Source organism: Abramis brama (genome assembly GCF_963993115.1).
Source record: "Abramis brama genome assembly, chromosome: 14".
Lineage (NCBI taxonomy): Eukaryota > Metazoa > Chordata > Actinopteri > Cypriniformes > Leuciscidae > Abramis > Abramis brama.
Window position 1 is genome coordinate 17,855,148 of NC_139976.1, and position 24,286 is coordinate 17,879,433.

Genomic DNA, 24,286 nt, shown 5'->3' on the forward strand with positions numbered 1-24,286 from the left:
GACTTTTTAGATGCGATATATTAAACTAAATATATAATTAATATTTAAGATAATTTTAATACGTAACATAAATTTCTACTGCATCTTTCTAAACCACCAGTTACCTCCTAATGACGAAAGCCCCAGTGGCCTAATGGATAAGGCACTGGCCTCCTAAGCCAGGGATTGTGGGTTCGAGTCCCATCTGGGGTGGAGTGTTTTTTTCTTAACGATCCAACAGGTGATAAACAGCTAAATGTAGGTCTATAAACATAAGAAAACCATGCGAACCAGTATTTCGACTTTAATCGGATGGAAATTCGCAAGCTCTTCGATCATTAGCTGTCGTGATGCTGAAACCTTGATTCAGCGTGAAACATGAGTCGATTTACACGGGGATTTATTTTGTGCGTCCTAACGGTGACCTTCGTAAAAGCTCAGTGTAAGTGTCTTAAATTAGTTTTACTCACATTTTGGTCATACTGATGGTTATTTTATTTTTATTTTTGCATGTTTGCATAACATCATAAGACTAGCATGAAAAACTAAGTTAAAAAAGGCGGATCGGAGCTACAACAACAAACACGTGTCCGTTATTCTATTGGGCATTTGCCATTTAAGCCCACCGCAGTGTATAGTTGTCATTTTCCTTTTGTAAGTATTTTTCTAGATGGTATCCATGTTTTATGTCTCAATGACATGCAAGCAAACAACCAAATAAAGGATTTCAAGAAAAAAAAAAAAAAAAAGGTATTCACTTTCTCTAGAATCATCCAAACAAAACAAATCTTACAAGAGATCTATAGTTTTTTGTATACTTAGTCAGGGCAAATGCCTTATATGTACATATCATGGTGAAATGGGGTATACTGTGTTAATAGGTTAATAAATCAAGGTTATTGGTCTTGTTTAGTGCATAAACATAACTTAACCCTTTAAATGACATCTCTACTGTTCATAAATTGTATGCACTGTTATTTTTTTGTTATTTGTTCCATTTTGTTATAATTTTTTCTTCATTCCATTTATTTTTATTTAACTTTGATACACAATGCCCTGTTATGGCTGTTGTGTTTTCATATTCAAGAGATTATAAGCTAGATGCAACTTTTATACAAAATAAATTTGTTTATGAATAAAGATTTATCTGTTGAAAGCAGTTTTGAGATACAGTAGATGCCAAATGTTCTCCTCCTATTCATTTTGCATACAAAATATTTGCCCACTGGCAACTATAGTTGCCACACATTCAAATTTGATTTTCAAGAAGAAAAAAAACCTGGGGAAAATAAATGCAGAACATGTTCACATAGGACACTATTAACACGACTGTATGCATGAAACCATTCAGAAAAATTTGGGCACAAATGGGTTAAGCGAGGAGCAATAAGATAATACAAAAATAATATTAAACCCTCAACGCTTATTGATGTGTGATCTCTCTGTTTACCAGATGTTCAGAGAGCCACCGTATATTGGGATGCTGTTCAGAGGTCTGTGGTGCTGAAAGAGGATGCAATGGAAGAGGACGGAGATGCATTTGGCTATTTTAATGATAGTTTATCTGTTTCTGGATGGGGAGTGCTGGAAGTGCAAGCTGGTTATGGAGAATCCCAGGAGAACGATGAAATTACATACTTCTTGGCCGGGTACCTTGAAGGATTCCTTACAGCTTCGTAAGTTTTCTCTCTTTAAAGCAAATTATACTGAGCCATGTTGAAAAAGAAGTACACTTTAGCATATACTTAAAAAAAAAAAAAAAAAATAGTAGGCCTATTACGGAAATAATACTTTATAAGAATATACTTAACTGTGAAATGAATGTAATGGTTTGGACACTTAAATACATGTTATTTACAATTGAATGAAAATGTATAATAGTTAAAATCTATATTTAAAGCAGTTAGTTGGACTTAAGAGTGCTTTTTAGCCACTTAAGTAGGGTTTAAGAACATCTTTACATATCATTTCCTAATTACTTATATTGTTTTATATGGTTAGCTAAAGTACTGACAAGCATTTATGGTATACTAAAATATACTTAATGGCATTTATGTTGTACATTTAAAATATATTAACTTTAAATGAATTATCAAATAACAGACTACAGTTAAAACTATAATCAATTACTTTTTCATTCACAGACAGATGATAAACCATTACTTTAATATGTATCCTCAGATGATTAAGGATCATAGTGTTATGAAACCTCTAAAATCATTTATGAGGTAAGTTGACATTTATTATCTAAACTGATTGCACTATTCCAAAATTACAATAATAATGTCGGATATGATGAAATACACCTGCTTGCATTATATTAAACATACAAATTGTATATATCACTGTATGTATTCACATGTTGCAACATACAAAATAGGTTTTGGAGACTTGGAGTTGTTTGAGTTTTCCAAGATGATTTTATACAATTATTTATTGCATAAACATATATTCAACTGAATTATTTATTAAACTTCCATTCTTTGAAATAGTGAGCAGGACTCATGGACGAGAGCACAATTGAAATTAAATGGGAAAAGTGATCCCTTGTGGCATCATGTGGGTCTTCTAGTGGCTCAGATAGATGGACTGTATGCCGGGGCAGCATACTGGGCCAAAAGTAGACAGGAAAAGGTCAGAAAACATGAATTCTGCATGCATCTGTTTATTTGCACAGTACATCTCATTCTTCAAGTTTGATAACACTCACGGACATTTGAAAAGGTCTAAGTTCCTCCAGTGAACTTTTTCCTTTTTATTCAATCATTGCCAATCATGCTTTGGCCTATATGTTTTTCATTTTGTGTTAATGAGTGAAACTACATGCTTGCATTTCAACTCCCAGCCTCTGCCCATGTTTGCGGTTCAATTCCTCAATGGTATTGGGGATTTGTTAGATTTAATCCCTGCACTCAAAAGGCGTTCCAACTCTTCTTCGGACTCCTTCAGAATGCCAGGGATGAGTCACTGCTCTGCTCTCATCAAGGTTAGAAGTGAAATGATGCCTTCACCTCATGACAGTATCCACATATTCTATATTGGGTGGAACCAAAGTGTAGGAATCGGCCATTGAAAGCCCCATGTCTGACCCCATATCTGAATATTCAGGGCTGTGTCTATGATTGTTATGGCCTTGCCAATGTGCACCTTTAATTGTTCTTTTCCTATTCTGTCTGCAGTTGTTACCTGGCTATGAGAATCTGTTGCTTGGTCACTCCAGCTGGTACACCTATGCAGCCAGCATGAGAATCTACAAGCACTGGGACTTTCGCCTGAAAAATAAACATAATGGCACAAGCAGACTGTCCTTTAGCAGCTACCCTGGTATTTAAAGGCAGATGTTTGCCTTTTATCATTCAAATTTAGAAATGAATCATTTAATTTAGTACTATAAAACTGTTTCTCGCATCATTTCTAGGGACCTTGTCATCTCTGGATGACTTTTATTTGCTGGGAACGGGGTTGTTTGTAACTCAGACAACGAACAACGTGTTCAACTCCTCTCTGTTCTCCCTGGTGTCCCCAGAGGCTTTGCTTGCCTGGCAGAGGGTGCGTGTAGCAAATGCGCTGGCCTGCACAGGGAAGCAATGGGCCCAAATATTTTCCAAGCACAACTCGGGTGAGAAAGAGATGTACAAGACAAAGGTGGATTATTTTATGCAAATGTTGTGGTCCGTATTTGCAGTGCTCTGTGGTGGTGTCGTCTATCAACACTGCAGCGAAGTTGTAAAGACACAATTCTCTAGAATCTGATTGTATGGTGTAGCATTAATGGGATAGTTCGCCCCAAAATGAAAATTCTGTCATCGTTTACCCACCCTCATGTCATTAAACAAAAAACAAGTATGCATTTCTTTCTTCGGTTGAAAACAAAACAAGAAATCTGAAGTGATCATTTGGAGGGAAAAAAATGTGTGGCCGAGAGTTGAAAATGTTAAACTTTGGGTAAAACAAAGCGCTCATCAATGTCACATTTACCCTGCCGTCCAATCACAGTGGAGGAAGGGCGGGACAAATACCACACCTAGCCACACCCAGTGTTGGTGGTAATGCATTACAAGTAACTCGGGTTATGTAATCAGATTACTTTTTTCAAGTAACTAGTAAAGTAACTAATTACTTTACACATGATAGTTATTGTAGTTCTAGATTAAATGTGAGCATGCATTTACTCATCTCACTTGCACAAAAAAGATTCAGTATTCCTCAAAATGAATCAAATCAGTGAAATGCAAAATCAGAATACGCAAACCTCCAATAATTAAATATGTTAAATAAAGCATTATTATTGACCAATGTGCTTGCTACTGACCTTCAATTATTCAGTTAAACCATAAGCAAAAATTACTTTAGATTTAGTGTTTAACTTCTCCTGCATTCCATTCATCTGCAATCCAGAATGGCTTGTTTGAGCTGTGCACTGTACAAGCGTGAATTTGCATTTCCTTCAGTCTTATTATTTAAATTTTGGTGTGAAAGGGCCTTTACATCTGCCCCAAAATTGTTTTTTTTTAAACAAGCCCAGCCCAGGTGAGAAAAAGTAACGCAAAAGTAACGTGATGCATTACTTTTCTTAAAAAGTAAGTAACACAATTACCGGTAGTTACTTTTGAAGGGATTAACGCAATATTGTGATGCATTACTTTTTAAAGTAACTTTCCCCAACACTGCACCCAGCCGTCACATCCTGCTTTTACAACGACAACAGACGACAACAACAAGCACAACAACAGAAAAATATCATCCAAAACAAGGACCAGAGCAAGTAGTTCACATTGTGTCTACATTTAATTTTCAGAAACAAACTATCTGTGAAATCAGATCATTGCAACCAAAACGTCTCAACTGGGGAAAAAAAGAGAAAAAAAAACCCCGCTGTGCCGCCGAAGCGCTCTCAGGTGCCTTCAGAAGTGCGCCTGGCATTGTCAGCTGGCTTAAAATGCTTTGGTAGACGCACGGCCTAGGAACATATTTTTAATGACATGACTGTGAGTAAATGATTGATGGAATTAACTGTCCCTTTAAGATTTGACCTTCCCAAAAATAGATATACTGGAACAGCCAAACCTGTTAATGAGAGGTCCACATACTTTTGGTCTTGACATTTTTCTTATTTTCAATTATTTTTGGATGAATTTTATCAGGGACCTACAATAACCAGTATATGGTGGTGGACCTGAAAAGAGTTTCACTTGGAAAGCAGATTGAAGAATGGAGTCTGACTGTTGTGGAGCAGATTCCTGGTTTGGTGGCGTATTCAGATCAGTCACAAGCGCTGCGTCATGGTGAGGAGTATTTTTATAATAAGGAAATCCTTATGATCAGTCCAATGAAAATTAATTTGAGAGGATGTAAGGTTGGAAACACTGAAGGTTAAATTGAACAAGATCATATGCTTTACAAATCGTCTCAATAGGTTACTGGGCATCCTACAACATACCTTTCCACTCAGACATTTACAGAATGAGTGGTTATGGTGCGATGTGGAAAAAGCATGGCGAAGACTTCTCATATGACCTCTGTCCACGTGCTAAGATTTTCCGCAGGGATCAGGGAAAAGTCACTAATCTGGACACCTTGAAGTACATTATGAGGTACAATGGTGAGTTCAGGATCTCTCTTTGGAAAGTATTCAAAAATGTTTCTTCAAACTAATCTGCTTTCTTCATAATCTCATTTCTTTGATGAACAGTAGTACTTTGTCATGTTAGATTACAGAAAAGACCCATATTCAAAGAAGCACCCTTGCAAATCCATCTGCTGCCGTAATGATCTGAGGCTCCGACGACCTCTTCCAGGGGGATGTTATGATACTAAGGTACAGAAATAGGTCATGTTGGTCTATGTGTTATTATTAGTAAAGGGGACCTATTATGCAAAATTCACTTTTACATGGTGTTTGAATATACATGTGTGTCGGCAGTGTATGTACACAACCACTTTAATGGTAAAAATCCACCCAATCCCATCCCCATAAATCATAATTTCAGTTTCAGCATTCAAGTAAGAAATGTATTCTTATTAAAGCTACTAACGTTATTTAATCAAGAGCAGTGAGTGATTTTTTTTGTTTTCATTTTGTTGTTTGATTCATATTAACAGCATATATAGCAGTAGGTCCTGTATATTTCACTTTAATACACAGATCTAATAAACACATGCAATTTCTTTACATGCTGTTTACGTTCACAGACATAAACGACTGTTTGTAAACTTTAGCCCTATTCGGACGGGACTAGTTTAACATGGAGAGGTGGGGTAAAGTAATTATTACCAGAGCTTCTCTGTGATTTTAGTCCCGTCCGAATGTGCCATCTCAGTAATCATTACGGACAATGTCAGTAAAGATTACGGCGACTTTTACCTTCAGTAAAAAGGTCCGGAAAAATTACCTCAGGTGATACTAATCCCGTGCGAATAGACCCGCTGTAAATATGTACGCAAATATTTCGTCGTTTTTCAAGTATGGAGACGCTTGAAAAAGCATTCAGTTGCGTTCTAGACGCTGGGACGAGTCTGTGGCAAAACTCCCACATACCATTCAGATCAGAAAGAAGATCGAAAGCACTTGTTAGAGGCACGAAACATGTTTTAGCGTTAGGTAAGTGCCTATTACCAACACAATCCAATCTGAAGTTAATTAATACATTGTTCGACCAGACATAATAGGTTATATTTGTTTGCGCACGTGATATCAGGAAGCAACGTAATAACTTACACAGGAAGGATGGTGACGGCGATGCGCAAATCAAGTTACCCCTCCTACTTCAGCTAGTTTTACTGAGATATCTTATCCCGTGCAAATTGGCCATTACTATTACTGACGTCCTGTGGTAAAATTACATTACTCCATCTACCCTTGTAAAGTTAATCCCGTCCGAATAGGGCTTTTGTGTGTTTTTGACATTTTAAGCGCAATAAGAAGTGAAAGAGAACTTAGTTTAATACTCATGGGACGTGCCATCTGACAGCCAGCTTTCTGTACTTCAGATGTGTGCGTTCAGACAACCATATATCAGAAGTTTAGACTAAAATGCCTTTAAAACGCATGCAGATAATACACTTTCATGATGAAGAAGAACTGCAATGTCACGTGAGCGTGACTGCGATAGAGATGATAGTCAAAACCGAACTAATGTTTTAGTTTTTGGCAGTGTATCCAAGGGACAAGCTGTAGAGGCTCCGCCCTCTTCTGGAAAGCAGGGAGCAGCAGCTCATTTGCATTTAAAGATACATGCACAAAAACTGCATTTTTTCCCTTCCAATTAAAAATGGGCATTTACAACATGGTACAATAAATGATCTGTGGGATATTTTGAGCTGAAACTTCACAGACACATTCTGGGGACACCTGAGACTTATATTACATCTGGTAAAAAGGGGCATAATAGGTCTCCTTTAAATAAATGCTAGCATTAATAGTCCGATTCTAATAGAGGCTGCATCCATTTAGGTTACAGATTACCACATGGCCCAGATGTTTATGGCCGAAGCTGTGAACGGACCCACTACTCAGAATGGTCTTCCACCTTTCTCTTGGAGCCGTTTCAATCGGACAGCTCATCAGGGGCTCCCTCAGACCTTCAACTTCTCATTCATCACCATTCAGCCCCTTCTTTTTGGTTCCAGAGATCAAGACAGTCTGTTACAGTGTATGAACAGCAGTCTAGAGAATACAGATGCAAGACTCAAAAATTATTTAATCAACTTTGCATCAGATATTTACAGGCAGCTTTACAAAGTCATTAGGTACATTTTTGCCCCATAATACTTTTTGTGAAATTAAATACATAATAGTACTTTTTATGCAATAAAAGTTGCTTGACTAACTAATTTGATATCTGTGTTCATGACAAAGCCCGTTGTCATAAGTGATACATATTACAAATTGCACAAATTAGAATGTCCGTCAACCAATCAGAATCAAACATTCAACAGCCGGTAGTATTAAATTAAGATACACTGAGTTGACTTGAACAAAGTCAGCAGTGTCATTGAACAAGTGATGAATTAAATAGAAATATGTTTTATTTAAATCATTTTATTCAAATTTTAAATTGAGAGAGAACTTTAATTGCATTTATATAAATCTGTTTTCTTAAAGTCTTTGCAAGCTGAATAATTTGTAACAGGGTGAATAGATGTTGAATTTACACTATGAATCTACATCATTAATAGATGTTAAATTTGATCAGTGAATTGTTGGTAGTTATAGCCTATAGGCCTACCCATATATGATAAAAATTATGAAACCATTATAAAAAGGCATAAACATAAACTAGGCATTAATGCCCCCTAATCCACTCATATTCACAGTGGTCGTTCATATTGGTTTTCATGGCCACAAAATATTTTGCTATAGGCTCGTTACAAAATATATTATCAGCATAACAAATAGAGTGAAACATTATTTGAATTGTCCCACTCGAGCTGCATGAACTCGAAATGCAAGTCAAACTTAACTAACGTCCTAGAATCTTAAATATTTTGTAAGAATGCAGAATCTTAAATATGAATAGCTGCTAATGCCTAAATACATTCCTCATTCTAGAATCTGCACTGGTTTCTGCGTCAAAAGTGCATCAACTGGCAAGTGGGCGGGGCAAACACATCGCAGGATACGAGCCAATCAACTGCCGCGCTTTTTCTACTTATATGACACGAAAAAAACAAAAAAACAAAACAACAGTAGCACGCCGCTTCACCGTGGGAGACAGAACGGCATCCGAACAGCATCCGAGCCGCACCGACAGTCCGCACCAGACCAGGCTCAGTGTAGTACCCTAATGGCAACGGAGGACAAAGGAAAAACGGCGGCGCCCCAGGCTTTACCGGAAACGGGATCCCTTTCAGCAACAACAACACACGGCAATCTAAACAATAATAACAACAACAATAACAACAACAAAGATAACGAGGGAAGCGAAGGAGCCACAACAGCCACGGCTAATGCTGTTGAATCCAGTGGGTCTGAGAATATCATAGGAAACGGTTCAGCTGTTAATACCACCGGAGGCAATAACGGCAAATGGGTCCGTCTCAACGTCGGCGGGACGGTGTTTCTAACGACACGACAAACGCTGCTAAAGGAACAAACTTCATTTCTGTACCGACTGTGCCAGCAGCAAGACTTACATTCGGACACGGTAAGCCAGCAGTGAGTGATGTTAATGTATGACTCTGTGATCCAGGGCGCTGAGGTGTATTAATGATGCGACGGGGGTCTTCAGTCAGATGGATGTGCGCGTGCTACGCTGATTATTAATGCAGACCCCCAGTGTTTGTGCATTACAGCGGCATCGCAGTTATTGGCCAGTAAAATACACATTTTACTGCACGATTCATTTATCACATAATGTGATCCACCTGAAGCTGATTTTGTGTAGAGGGAAGTCCTCTTGATGGGGTGATGGCCAGATCATCAGCACATCCTAAATTTATAGGAGTGAAGCTCATGAAATCATATTTTGGATGTAAATAATGAAGCTTCTTTTATTATTATTACAAGTAATTTTGTATATTTTTTTATTGATACTCCTCATTGCATTGTGGTCAAAACTGTTTTTTTGTTTGGGTTTTTTTGCAAAGTTTTGGACAGCATAGTGGTCAACTATCTGTTGCTTTTATTGTGCTTTATAAATAATTTTTTTATTTGATTTGAATATGGTTAAGATAGGCCTACTGCCTTGTTAAATGACCCAAGGGAAATGAGGCCTAAGGTAATCCAAACGAAGCATCCCTATCTTATAGAACTGATTTGTCAGAATGTAAAGCACTTGGCGGGAGTTCCAGTGGGACCAGAGCAAATATCACCTTATGCAAACCTTATTATCACTGACCCACTGCAATAAAACGTTTTCTTTTGGCAGCGAAGGTTAATATCATATAATTTCCTGTTGGCAGATGTCTTTATGTGTCTGCTTGGAAGGCCCAAATCTAATAAAACTGGATGTAATTCTAGTTGGATGCCAAATATAATTTGTATGGGACCTACAATAATACCTACAACATGCACTATATGGTACCTACTTCAGTATACATTTTAAACACATGACAATCAGTGATTAGAAAAGCCAGTGGATGGGGAATATGAAATCTCTGGATGATTTTGAATTGTATTGGCTTTTTGACATATACAAATGCATGTTTTTAATATGCCATTCCATATGTCTTCCCATGGGTCATCATCATCTATGTTATAGTTTACAGTATGGTGAATTCAGGTTTATTGGGACACTTTTTCCAATTCCTCTCAATAGCAAAAGTGTCCCAATCACCCTGAACTCACCCCTATGTATTTTTGCTTTTTTCCGCTTTACAGTAATGCGTGTTGTTTTTAAATTTATCGTAATTTATGGTTAGTTATCCGTAGTTAGTTATCATATCAAATTTAATGTTAGTTATGAAAATATTGTCAGAAAATGCAAATAATAATAATTGTTCCGAAATTAATTTTCTTTAGGCTTCATTGTATTTTTAAGAAAGTATAATTTCTCAATTTCTGTCTTTTGGTTTTGGGGTGAAATATGGTGAGATTTACCGATATAAGTGTAAATGTGTGTTATATGTTTTAATCTTAAGGCATACTAAAAGTAGGCTATTTGACTTAACAGATGGTACTCTGCCTTCACAGTATCCACCCCCTCCCAAGCTATCCTCTTATATTCCCTCTTATTCCACACATCCGCACAGTGAGTGACGAGGCACAGACGATCACTCATCGCAGCTCAGTTATTACTGGCCGCTGTGGTGTTGTGTGCTCTCTCACTGCTCATGTCACTCTTCTAATGAGATTAAAGTCATGGCACCTTGATGACTCCCAGCCCTCTGCACTAAAATATCTATGGAGGCTTCTCTGTTCTATTCCTGGACTGCTCTGTTCTTCATTGCTTGTTTACATATGCATTTTTCCCTTTCAAAGAGTTTGGGTGTATAGTTTTTTTTAAATATTTCAAAGAATGTTGGTAGCCAAACAGTTTCGGTTCCCAATGACGTCCATTGTTTTTTTGTGTTTTTTGTCCATACAATGGACGTCAATGGGAAGCAAAACTGTTTGGCTACCAACACTCATAGAATTTTCATTTTTGGGTGAACTATCCCTTTAAGATGTGTTTTATCCTTTATGTCTGTCTATTATTATAGTAAATATTATTAGATAGTTTCTCAACATCTTGAGTGAATGTGCTTTTAACATGAGCCAGAATTGGTTCTGTTAAAAATTGTTAATATGGCTTTCTTATTGCATGCTGTGATGCTTTATGTGTCACCGGTTATTATGCAGTTCTGTTTTGAAATTAATAAGCTCTTTGTTTGCCTACCAGGTATTTCCCATGGGATGCAGCTAGTTCCCTATCGGGACGTGGTTCTTATACTTCCTTGTGCAACTGCAGAGTTAAACGTTAACACAAGATGAGCGTGGACAGATAGCGAACTTGTTTGATTTGAATTCTGTGTGTTTAAGGCATATACAGTAGTATTGTGTGTGAAATCCCCTGTGTTTGTTCTCGTGTTCTTGTGAAATCCCGAGCGGGGCAACAGCTTGTCTCTTCTGACTCGCTGCAGAAGTCATGCGCAGGTGTTGTCATGCCTGCTGCTGTCAAGTCTAGTCATGTGTACTGTGTGACTGTCTTCTGCACTTGCTGGTTCGAAAATGGGATTTGTGTACGCGTGTGTGTTTGCTCATCATGTGTAAATTAAGTTCTGTGCTACTATTATCTGTGAGATTTTGTGCTGCTAATGGAAATATTTGCTAATGCTTTTTGCAACTCCATATGTGATAATTAGTTTGTTGTCTATGAATGTTGTTCATGTCCATGTTGTCAATTGTTAGTCCCAAAATGATTGTAAGGTGAATTAAGAAAATTTACAAGGAATAAATATTTCATACTGGCTAGTGCTGGGCGGTACCCCGGTTCATCCGTAATATTGGTTTCAATTTTGCATACGATACGTATTTTTCAAATACCGCCATACCGGCGGTGTGTAGCTGAAACAATTGCTGCTGCTGCATGTATCCAAATGGCCACAAAGAGCACTATGTAAAGTGTTTTGAGTAGGGTTGGGAGTTAAAAATCGATTACAATTCTGGAATTGGATACTTTATTTAAATTATAAAAATTTCGATTCCACTTATCGATTCCTGTGTGTGCATTTTAATGTGATTTCAAACCATTTTCAAGCACAAGAAGATGCAAAAGAGAACTCAATTCGGCACTCGCACACTAAGAGCCGCATCTCATTTAGTGCACGAATACCAAATTGAGTTCTCTATCGCGTCTTCTTGCGCTTGAACTCACAAATGCACACGAAATTGTCAAAATATTCTCGTAAACACAGAAGAAGAAAAAAACGCATTTGGAACAGTATATTGGATCCTGCATAAAAGCTTAAAGGAACACTTCGACTTTTTGGGACTTTAGCTTATTCACCGTATCCCCCAGAGTTAGATAAGTCCATACATACCTTTTTCATCTCCGTGCGTGCTGTAAGTCTGTTTGACGCACCCACCGCTAGCCTAGCTTAGCACAAAGACTGGATGTAAATGGCTACAGCTAGCATACTAATCCCAATAAGTGACAAAATAACGCCAACATTTTCCTATTTACATGTTGTGATTTGTATAGTCACAGTGTGTACAAATAACAAGGTCATATGAGACACAGCCATTTTTTAAACGTTTAAATACTGGGAACAATTTTCTCAGAAGGCGAAGCACTGCTACTTGGGCGGAGTGATTAGCGCAGCACCCGAGAAGCACCGTTCCGCCAACAAAACCAACGTGACTAACTAGCTAGTAGCGAATGTGATTCTTGATCATGGCTGACTTTGAGGAATTGTCAGAGGATTTTTATTTGGTATCAAACCAAGATCCAGAACCATATCGTTTTGAGACAGAATACACAGACGAGGAGTTACAAACTTTGGAAGCTGATAGACAAGATGCCGAACAGAGCACGTTTGTGACAACACAATACTAACATTACAGGGGATACATGGAGCCCGGGAACAACTGTAATAGTAGCACCCTATTCATGTAATTGTGTCACTAAGGTTACATTACATCTAGCTAATGTCACTGTAACAGTAGGCTAGTCATCTAAAAACATAACGGAACACTTACCGCAGCCACAGGTGATCCACTTTGTACAGCGAACACCCATGATTGTAAACTTTGCATTTACTAGCTAGAAATTGCTGACTCTATTACTCCAACTCTGAGCGAACTCTCTGCTCCTCACCACGGCGCTTCTCGGGTGCTGCGCTAATCACTCCGCCCAAGTAGCAGAGAAAATTGTTCCCAGTATTTAAATGTTTAAAAAAATGTCTGTGTCTCATATGACCTTGTTATTTGTACACACTGTGACTATACAAATCACAACATGTAAATAGGAAAATGTTGGCGTTATTTTGTCACTTATTGGGATTAGTATGCTAGCTGTAGCCATTTACATCCAGTCTTTGTGCTAAGCTAGGCTAGCGGTGGGTGCGTCAAACAGACTTACAGCACGCACGGAGATGAAAAAGGTATGTATGGACTTATCTAACTCTTGGGAATACAGTGAATAAGCTAAAGTCCCAAAAAGTCGAAGTGTTCCTTTAAAGTGACCGCGGCCTAATAAACCTGCTGCCGTCTGTGTCATTACTGTTAATCAAAGAACAAAAGAAAATCACTCTCTGATCTTGACTGAATAACTTTTGTAACTTGTAAGTAATAAGGATTAATCAATATTTTATTTATAAAAAGAAAACACTTTTTACATTTGATTTCAATATCTGAACTTTATTCAGTTGTATTTATTTGTGCTATTGCTAATTAGTTTATTTGTTCTTATTTTATTGCTGTTAACTTGTCTTTAATAATGAATTGAAATTAGTCCAGTTGTGTTTTGCTGTGGTTTTGTGGTGTTCTTTAGGCTGCTGATTTTTGTTCATGGAAATCAGCTGCAACAAAACGTTTTGCAAAAAAAAAAAAAAAAAACACAGAATAAGAAACATGTTTGATATAAATGTTTGACTAAATGTTTTAACCATACTGCAATTGAAACTTGCAGTACCCAACCCTAGTTTTGAGAGGGGACCACTACTAACTGAAAAAAACATTCTTACTAATGGTTATAGCTTTATAACACAACAATAAATAACCCACATAACTAACTCTCTTTTAACGTAATACCATGTAGAGCCCTATGAATTATGATGCATAACGAAGCAGATTGAATCACAGAATCCAGTCACAAATGGAACTTACTGAATAAAGCAGAATATCAGCAAAATTGTGCAATTTTTGTACGAAAAAATCAAAAGAAGGGCTGTACAATGGATCAAATCTAGCTTGTTGTGTAGGTGTGTTGTTCAAGTCCATGTTGTGAATCTGCAGTGTTATCTCATTTATGCCCTCTGCTTTCTCTATTATAGTGCTTTTATAACCTTGCAGTGCCGCAATTTAGTCTTGAGCCTTCTGTTACGCCAACATCTTCCTCTTTCTTTTTACCACCTCCTTCACCCTAATGTGCTTCTATGCACTCCCTTGTTCTCTGATTCCTCTTTGTGCCTTTCAGAGTGCTCTTTCCTTGGGCTCAGTTGTGTAATGTTCTCTGTAGGGCATGTTGTACTAGGGTATGATGTAGCCTAGGCTATATGGTTCCCTGCTCCGTAGGTCCTGTCTCGATAGAGCTGCGCTGAGCTCTTAGGGTAATTCATTGCAAAGAAGAGACCCTCAGCCATTCTGGGACAATGACCGTGGCCATGCTAATGTGACCTCTGCTCACTGCCACTTTCCGCATGCCCTTTCCTTTAATGTTCATCCTCTCTTGTGCCAAGTCACATTTTATTCCCTGAGGTGATGTACTGTTCAGTGCATCATGTACTGCAGTTAAACAGCTTCAGCACAGAGTCAATCACATTTACATAGGGAATAGTTGCCACATTATTAAATGTTAGCAAGTTAACATCTAATATTGGTAAAATATTATATACATCATTAATAAATATTATTTTATTATATTTAATGTGACATATTTAATGATATTGTACTTACAAGTAAATCCCACATTATTAAACATCTAATTGTATACCTGTGATGTGTTTGTGTAGGATGAAACTGGTGCTTACGTGATTGACCGAGATCCCACCTATTTTGGTCCCATACTCAACTATCTGCGACATGGGAAGCTGGTTTATAACAAGGAGTTGGCAGAAGAAGGTCTGTTCATTTATTCTCAGAACTGTTGTCACTTGTCAGACTATGCATTTTCAAATTTATGGTAATACCATTTTAATATTATAATAATAATATATTTTAAAATCAACACATAACTATTGATGCATTGGTACCATATGATTATCACCCAGTATTAGAGACCTTTTTTAATTATCGATATTATTCAGTTGTGCTATTTTAGTATTATTAATGTCATATCATAGTATGTATTAATACTTTTGAATTCAATTAAATTCACATTTATTTGTATAGCGCTTTTCACAATACATATTGTTTCAACGTAGCTTTACAGAAAATGCATGTTTAGATTACAATTTACTGTAATTCATTTGTTTTTATTTTTATATTTTTTAGTTTTCATTACAATTTTAGTTCTGTTTTTGTCTCTTTTTATTATGCCCCCAGTTAATTTCAATTGATGAAAAAAATTTTTTTAACAATGTTAGTTAACAACGAGTCGATTTTGGATATTTAATTGTATATGGTAATTTCCCCTATTTTTTACATTTAGATTATTTTTCATCTTAAAGTTAATATTTAAAAACACTAATATAATAGCACTGTTAAATGTTTAAATCTGGCTTTTATTCACTTGCAGCATTTACAACGATTCATTTTAGTTTTAGGTGTTTCATTTAATTTATTTATCATTTCAATATCGGTACATAACTGTATGAAAATGTAAAAATGTGTCTGTGCCGTCAGGTGTCTTGGAGGAGGCAGAGTTCTACAACATCACACCGCTGATTAAATTAATCAAAGAGAGGATTCTTGAGCGAGACTCCAAGGCTACACAGGTAATGAACAGGGTGTTTTATCATGCCTCCCATGTAGCTTCAGTTTCTGGAAATATAGGCTATTGCTTTTTTTCCATTAGTATCCAGTTTTCAGCTTCATCACCTTCTCAGCACTATATTTCTGTCCGTCTCAGTTTCTACTGTACATTTGTGACTATATTTGCGTGCTTATGCAACAGCCGTCAGTTTCCCACCCACTTTCGCTCTTCTTTCCATACTCGTCTTTTGGCATTCTCCTCCACTACCCACCACATTTCTTTTTTTACTCTTCACCAGTCTTCACCCTCTCCCTCTGTCTCTCTTACAGCAGGTACCACCAAAGCACGTGTATCGGGTGTTGCAGTGTCAGGAAGAGGAGCTGACCCAGATGGTGTCCACCATGTCGGACGGCTGGAAGTTTGAGCAGGTCAGCGTGCGCGCCTGCCGAAAACCCCGCCCCGGACTGCTCTGGACTGTGGGTTGGACTGACACTGAGTTGATTTCCCTTCCCCTGATCCTAATTTTCCCAGTGTCCAATTCTCCCCTCAGATTCAGAGTCCAGTAGCATAGCTAAAGTGTGAAATTAAACTTTTGCCATTTGTGTCCATCTGGATTTTACTTGGTCAGTTGCACCAAAACCTCTCAATCATTATGCGTTGTTGAAAAATGACAAACTATGTGATATTCCAGCTTTGTCGGTAGTTTTGCACATCCCTAATGATATTTTGCACATTCGAAAAGTGGAAAACTACATATTCTAACAAAATAAGAGTGATTTAGGGTCCACCATACACCAATAAGATACGTTTCTTAAAAGAATAGTTCACCCAAAAATGAACATTCTGTCATTATTTTCTTAACCCTCATTTCATTCCAAACCTGTATTCTTTCTTTTGTAAAAACACAAAAGAAGATATTTTGAAGAACAGTGGTAACCAAACAACATTGGTACCTATTGACTTCCATTGTATAGACAAAAATTGTTTATATCTTCCATTTGTCTTCCATTGTATAGACAAATATATATATATATTTGAGAAACAATTGCTCATGACATGAGGGTGAGTAAATGATTTTTGGGTGAACTATCCCTTTAAAATACTAAATTAGAAAGCAATGCTCATGGTGTGAGACACTAAAAAACTATGCAAGACATGAGCAACAATTCTATTCAATGCAACATTCAAAATCGTCCATCTGCATGTGTACATAAACCAACATTTAAAAAAAAAAAAAAAAAATCAAGGCTAAATATCTATTACCCTATATAGAGAGCCTAAGTCCCTCCCCTCTGCTTCCGGCTCATGGGACCTTATTTCGGAAAAAATATGTATGTAGTCAATGACGAGAGACAACTTATCTTTTTATTCTGTCTGAACTGTGCCCTGAATTACACATATGATGTTTGTCAATTTAAAAGATAATTATGAAAGTCAAGAAAGTCGCAGTTTGTCATAAAACAGAAGAGTAACATTTAGTTTCATGTGAAAATCGCTCAATGAACTACATCTCTCGTCTCGCACTATGTACGTCACCATCCGTTGCTCGTATGTGTGCAGTCTGGTACAAAACACTCAGGCATGACGGCGTAACGTTACGATTATAACGTAAGACTATAGAAAAAATGACAGACGTTAGCTTCAGTAAAGTTAGCTTCATTCATTGAGAGAAAAGGTATGACGTCACATGTGCGCCTTTTGGGTTTGTAGTCTCTGTAATTACGTATTTTCACAGTCTTATACCTCAACAGTTTTACATCAAACTGCGACTTTCTTGACTTTAAAATGTATCTTTTAAATTGACAAACATCATGGGCCCTATTTTAACGATCTGAAACGCAAGTGTCAAAGCGCAAAGCGCAAGTAACTTTGTGGGCGGGTCTTGGCGCTGTTGCTATTTTCCCAGCGGGATAAATGACTCTTGCGCCAGGCGCAAATCAAAAATGGGTTGGTCTGAAGTAGCTTCATTATTCATAGGTGTGGTTTGGGCATAACGTGAAATAAACCAATCAGAGCGACATCTCACATTCCCTTTAAGAGCAGACGCGCTTTGTTCTAAAGCGGATTCCTATTATAACGGCGGATTTGCCAGACGCGCGCCAGCGGTTCACAGCCAAGGAGAGCAACGCTCTCGTCAGGGACGTTGGGGATGGAGAAACCCACCCAAATTAACTTCGGTTAAAAAGGTGTATGATAATTTGGGTAAATGTGTAAGCTAGATGTATGCTTTTATAATAAATTGTCTATCTATCTATCAATCTATCTATCAATCTATCAATCTATCTATCTATCTATCTATCTATCATAATAATGTATGATTTGCAAAAATGAAAACTGCTGCTTCTGTGTAGATGAGAGAATCAAAGTGTATGCGCGTTGTGCACACGCTACATTGATTATGGCCAAGCATGCGCCCTTAAAATAGCATATGAATAACATGCGCAACGCGCCACTGACTTTAAACTGTTTTTTCCTGGCTAGTGGCGCAATTGTTTTCTAAACCTGCAAAATAGCATGAAGGAACGTTTGCGCCGGAACACGCCTCCTTTTTTGCGCTGAACCGCCCAGGGAGCGCAAGTTCATTCCCTAGTTTAGCGACGTGCTTCTGTGGAGGGAAAAGCGCGCTTTGCGCGGGTGCAAAATAGGAATGATACATGCGTCAGTGTACAAAGTCAATTGCGCTGGGTGCAAGATAGGGCCCCATATGTGTAATTCAGGTCACAATTCAAACGAGATCAAAATATTTGTTGTCTCTCGCCATTGACTACCATACAATATTTTTCCGAAATAATGTCCCATAGTGGTCCACCGGAAGGGGAGGGACTTAGGCTCTCTATTGCACAAAATGATTGGTTCACACAAAAAGTATGCATCCATAAAGCACAATACACTATCAGCATGCCAATTTGACTAGTTGTCCAACCTAAACTATCTCTAATGAATGCAATGAAGATGTGTTTGGTACAGCTGACTAGGCATTTGATCCATCTTGATGTTTTCCTTCATGGTCCCTCTCCCCTTTCCTCAAATCTCAAGTACCTGTCATGAAGAAAAACCTTCTCTCTATCTCTCTCTTTCTTGGCTGTTCTTTGCTTTTCAAGATGGTGAACATTGGCTCATCTTACAGCTATGGAACAGAGGACCAGGCTGAATTTCTGTGTGTGGTGTCAAAAGAGCTGCACACCTCGGGTGGGGGTTTGGGGACGGAGCAGAGCCACAAGACTAAGGTTGGAGAACCTGCAGACACATACATGCACGCGTAACGGCTCACTGTTTTTGATCGTGCCATCTCACAAACACCGTAAAGCACAGTTCCACTGACACATTCCTCAAAAACATGCTTACGATCTACAAAATCTGCTTCTTTTCATCTCATTTCACATCAATAGCCTTGAGATCCTCCCACACCTACTCTTCACAAATTCATAAATCTTTTTCATTTTTTTTTTTTTTGGTATGCCATCATCTGTCGTGCTGCGATCCCACCGGTTTCTGTTCACCCTGTTGTCCACTCATTACACAACTAGACCTCGGACACACAGGAGGAAGATGGAGCGAGGAAGGAGGAGGAGGAGGAGGAGGAAGTGGGAGAAAGAAATGCCACCCCCAATGAGTGGATTAGAGATTAGCAGAAACTTATGTCAAAGGAATTGGTGAGGAAATGCTGTCATGTTGGTTGTATTAGTGGTAGATGTACAAAATTCTATCAGTCTGAGGGTTTTGGTAAATTGCATTTCAGTGCACCAAATAAGACGAGCACAAAGAAACAACAATAAATCTATATTAGTTTGTTTGGCTGTGAAAATAGTCCTATGATACAAGGTTGTATGAGGAGGATTTATCCAACTAGTTTTACTTGCCTTTTATGAGCACAGTGCAATGAAATGCAATAGCCTTTACCTCCTTGCAACTCCCAAGCATGATTTTCCCTCGTAAGAATCTATTTCCTATGTAAACACAATTCACAACTGTCCAGACAAACTATTGTGCGGTACTGAACTTTGAATATAAACTTGGATACATACATCTTAAAAATGGGATTTTTTAGCACAGGTCACTAGACCAGAAATGGCGAACGAATGACTCAACTGAATGACTTCAATATTTAGCACAGCGTCTGTTCCATAAACTGCCATTGAGTCACCGCCATCTCCACCCATATCCACATCTCCAGCAAAAATGATCTTCGTATTTGTCATAATTACATGAAACATACAAGGAGGCATATTTCTCACTCTACACCATCCATATCCAAAGTTACTAGTAATTCTAGATTTCTGTAGTTATACACTACTGTTCAAAAGTTACGGGGTCTGTAATATTTTTTAAATGTTTTTGAAAACATATTATTACAAAAATATTATTACAATCTAAAGCGATTGTTTTCGTAATATTTATTACAGAATTTTCAGCATCTCGTTTTCAGTGTCGCATGATCCTTCAGAAATCATTCTAATATGTTGATTTATTTTATTATAATTATTAATGTTTAAAACCATTGTGCTGCTTAATATTTTTGTGGAAATTGATACATTTGTTATCAGGATTCATTGAAGAATAAGGTTCAAAAGAGCATAAAAGACCAACAAAATTCTTCTGTAATATTATAAATGTCGCTGCCTTAACTTTTGATCAAATTAATGCATCCTTGCAGAAAAAAAGTACTAATGTCTTCCAAAGAAATCATACTGACCCCAAACTTTTGAACAGTAGTGTATTTCTGTGACTATAATATATTTTCCAACTCTTTTGCAGCTGTTCCAGATCCATGGGTCCCGGATGTAGGATACAAAGAATTTTATTTTTCTAGATATCCATTTTTTTTTTCATGTGCTCATGATGCTGTTTTTATAGCCATACTTTTTTAGATTTGTTGACTCGAATAACGGGTATTAGCGGGAGACTTCACAACCAGCAGCAAAAAAATTGAATTGAAATCCTAAAAGCAAAAGGCACCTGAGGTATTAAGAAAAGATCACAATTACTATCTTAGTACATGGCCTGTTACCAAAGAGCAACATAGTTATAGGATACTATAGTAATTTAAGTAAATATAATGCATTTAAACTAAAATACTTAAAGGGTAACTATCACCAAAATGCAACCTAGGGTCTTTTTGTTAATCTACCCGAGGAAAACTTTCGTTTAAAAGCATAATTAGAATGGAAACGGCACTTTTAAGTTTGACCGTATTTCCGTTTTCGGTCAAATTGCCTTTTGAATGGGAGTGCTAGGGGCACTTCTATGAGAGCATCAAAAATCGCTATTTTTAAAACACTAAGAAGGCTCGACAACATGAAACTTTGCTCGAAGTATCACCAGGGGCTCTACATATGAACTCGAGCATTGAGAACATTGTTTGTGTACACAGAGTTTACTAAAAAGAAAAATTTTGAACAACTCACTGTAGCTGTGTCCGCCGGCATTTTGACAGTCAAAAATAGTCAACCTCTGAATGTGAATGAACTGACTCTAAATTTTAGTATTGCTTCTCATATGAGCATCCTTTTTCAAATACAAGGTCAATATTGATTTTCACTAACGACAAAACAACAAATTATCCGTGAATTTATATGGAACTAAGCGTTAGGAGCTTTCCATCTTTACTCTCCTCCCTGTTACGTTGCATTCGGAGATCGACTATTTTTGACTGTCAGAAATAGCCTCGGATAGATTAACAAAAAGACCCTAGGTTGCATTTTGGCGAGAGTTACCCTTTAAGGCCCGTTCACACCAAAATAACTATATTAGCATCGTTCTGAGATCAGCTTGTCTCTCACTTTAAATGCTCGAGCTCGTTACAGCTGGATGGATTCTGATTGGCTGTAGTTCATCAGCTGGATAAAATCATTTGAAAGTGATTCCAACAATATCGTTTCTCTGTGCGGTCATCGTTATAGCTGTGGTGTGAACTGTGCTATTCTTTAATGTTGAGAACGATTTATAGAACCCTATCTTTATAGTTATCGTCCTTGGTGTGAACGGGCCTTTAGTCTGGCTTAGTCAGGATAGACATTGTAATCAATGATGGAAAGACTGTGTGGATATGAGACTGTAATCAGTTATTTAGTATTTAGGTTTTGCACATTTGCTATAGCAGAAGAAGGGCGGCTCTGCTACAGACACGGGTCATGTCCTGTTCCATCTAGCATCAGTTGTGGGTAAATTGCCAGCAGTGTCACCCTGGCAGACCACCAGCAGTGCACTTTACCCCCATTTACAGTCTGTGGAAGTTCATTTTGATAGTCGTTGGCGCCGGCTAAAAGGTCAGGGTGTCATTAGAGGTCACTGGGATATTACAGGGCTCGGGAGAGTTCTGGTTGTGTTTGTACGCTGTACATGGATTTTTAATAGGTCCGGGGCACAGTTTACTTACAATGAAGTTAGTTTTGTTCATTCAGCTAATGTGCTGCATTATGATACTGTGTCACTTGTTAATGTGTTTGTGTGAAGGATAGATTTCTTTTAAAGGAACTAGTCTGGCAATCAAAATCGTCCCAATCAACACGCCTCAATTCAACAAATTATCAAGCACCTTTTGCTCTCTTTAGCCTAGAGCCATACAAATTAGCTTTCTTTGGGATTTTGATGTGCTGTGGGCTGATTTGCATGCCTAAGCTCTAAGCTTGTTTATTAAATATGCTGTAGTTTTGCACAAATTTGAATAGATACAGTGCCCCTCAACACATTTGGATGCTTAAGCCATGTTAAAAGTGCATAAATGTCATCGCGTTACATGACAGAATAGCAAACCAAGCACTTAACCAAAAATACTTTTTTTAAAGCACACTTTTCACAGGAAAATGTTTGATAGGTTTTTGTGGTCATTCTGATAACACTCAACACTCACTAAAAGTAGCGCAGAGACCAGTTGATTAAAAGTAATTGGGGAAAAAAAATCAATTTCAGGCTTCATTTGTTTGGAGATGCCACATATTCTCTATTTAATGCAGTGAAACCATTTTTAAAATGTTTTTAAATGTGACTTAAGTGTTCAGATACTTTTTGGGGCCACTGTATATTTAGATGGGTGAATTTTTTTTTCGTTGTCATGTTTGATGACAGCATTATCGGTCAATACTGACTTAAAATTGTGTTTTTTTTTGTTTTTTTTTAACAAACATTCAATTAGTTTGTAATAGCAACATGACCTATTATTATTATTATTATATTTATACAGAGGAGAGAGGCATTTGTAAACACAGTTTTGTAGCTCAGTGTGTTACTGGGTCAATCAATTCTTATTCTGTCCCCATTAGCTGCTGCTATGTTCTAAAACTGTGAGCATAATAACAGTCCTTGTGTCTAGATAGAGAATAGTGAATTATATGAAACAGAGGAGATATCATAAATTCCATCAACGTGTGTAGAAGCAGCAGAAGTTTTAATACGACACATATATTAGCATGTCAGTTCAGTACAGTATAATAATCTCTTTAAACTTTGTACTGGTGTGTTGAACAAATCTTCTCACTGCTTTGAATTTCAGAGGTATGTTTTAGTTTTCAAGTTTGATCTTTTATGTGTTATTTGCATCATTTTTTTATGGCCTTGTATTTTTTATAATCATACCGTGCCATCCATCTGTATTTATTTTATTCTAATAAATGTCAGATTACTTGTCAGGGCACAGGTAATGTTTTGGTTTATGTTGAATTTTAGTCTGTACACACACTGTGCCCTTTTTTTTTTACTTTATGGTTTTGTTTTGTTACATTTGTGTAACATTTCTCTAGTATCAAAAACATAGTCTGTGATTTTGATACTAGAGAAATGTTACCTATTTTTTTTTTTTTTTTTTTGCTTCTTTTTTTTTCTCCCCCTCTTTGTTATGTTTCCTTGACAGTTTCTTGAATTCATATCTACATTATAGGTAGTTTGTATACCATACTTCCAATGAACTCTTACATATTATTTATTTATAAAATATGGGTTGTGGCTTTGTTTTCATGGTGTGAAAGGTAAAATTGAATTTTGTTGTTATTTATTTAGTTTTTTTATGTACTTTATATGTACTTTATTACATATAACATTAACAATTAGCTTTGATTCGCAGCCTATTGAAAAAAAAAACTCAACGGTTTTCTTTACTTGACGGGTTTTGTTGAAACTGGGCACAGACCCTTAGTCGTGTATGTATGCCAAAGAATATTGGATTAATTGGATTAATTAGTCTCTTCAACCAAGAGAATATCTTTTAGCACAGAAAACAATCATGAATTACTGTAGATGTCCAAGCAGCATTATTGTGTAAATAGTTATCAAAACAATTGAAATAAAGTTTCGTTTCTTTTTCAAATGTGTGTGAAGAG

At 37.2% G+C, this 24,286-nt stretch overlaps 2 protein-coding genes across 6 annotated transcripts; both read left to right on the top strand.

The window, feature by feature from the left end:
- The first annotated feature begins 139 nt into the window (after positions 1-139).
- On the top strand, positions 140-7,895 carry plbd1b (phospholipase B domain containing 1b). 2 transcript variants are annotated; one of them, XM_084135210.1, is made up of 11 exons: positions 140-421; positions 1,433-1,655; positions 2,124-2,207; positions 2,472-2,613; positions 2,825-2,965; positions 3,159-3,303; positions 3,398-3,598; positions 5,124-5,264; positions 5,396-5,581; positions 5,691-5,797; positions 7,433-7,894. In XM_084135210.1, the coding sequence occupies exons 1-11, from the start codon at positions 358-360 to the stop codon at positions 7,745-7,747; spliced, it is 1,749 nt and encodes a 582-aa protein (XP_083991336.1). In that variant the 5' UTR covers positions 140-357; the 3' UTR covers positions 7,748-7,894. The 2 variants fall into 2 exon arrangements, with proteins under 2 accessions (XP_083991336.1, XP_083991337.1); XM_084135211.1 differs by lacking the exon at positions 2,825-2,965 and having other exon boundaries at positions 161-421; positions 7,433-7,895.
- Positions 7,896-8,419: 524 nt separating this feature from the next.
- On the top strand, positions 8,420-24,277 carry kctd17 (potassium channel tetramerization domain containing 17). Of its 4 annotated transcripts, none has more exons than XM_084135213.1 (7): positions 8,420-9,125; positions 15,073-15,181; positions 15,905-15,996; positions 16,304-16,450; positions 19,076-19,201; positions 19,502-19,627; positions 20,730-24,277. In XM_084135213.1, the coding sequence occupies exons 1-6, from the start codon at positions 8,505-8,507 to the stop codon at positions 19,601-19,603; spliced, it is 1,197 nt and encodes a 398-aa protein (XP_083991339.1). In that variant the 5' UTR covers positions 8,420-8,504; the 3' UTR covers positions 19,604-19,627; positions 20,730-24,277. The 4 variants fall into 4 exon arrangements, with proteins under 4 accessions (XP_083991339.1, XP_083991341.1, XP_083991340.1 ...); XM_084135214.1 differs by having other exon boundaries at positions 8,425-9,125; positions 16,304-16,402; XM_084135215.1 differs by lacking the exon at positions 19,502-19,627.
- Positions 24,278-24,286: the final 9 nt, after the last annotated feature.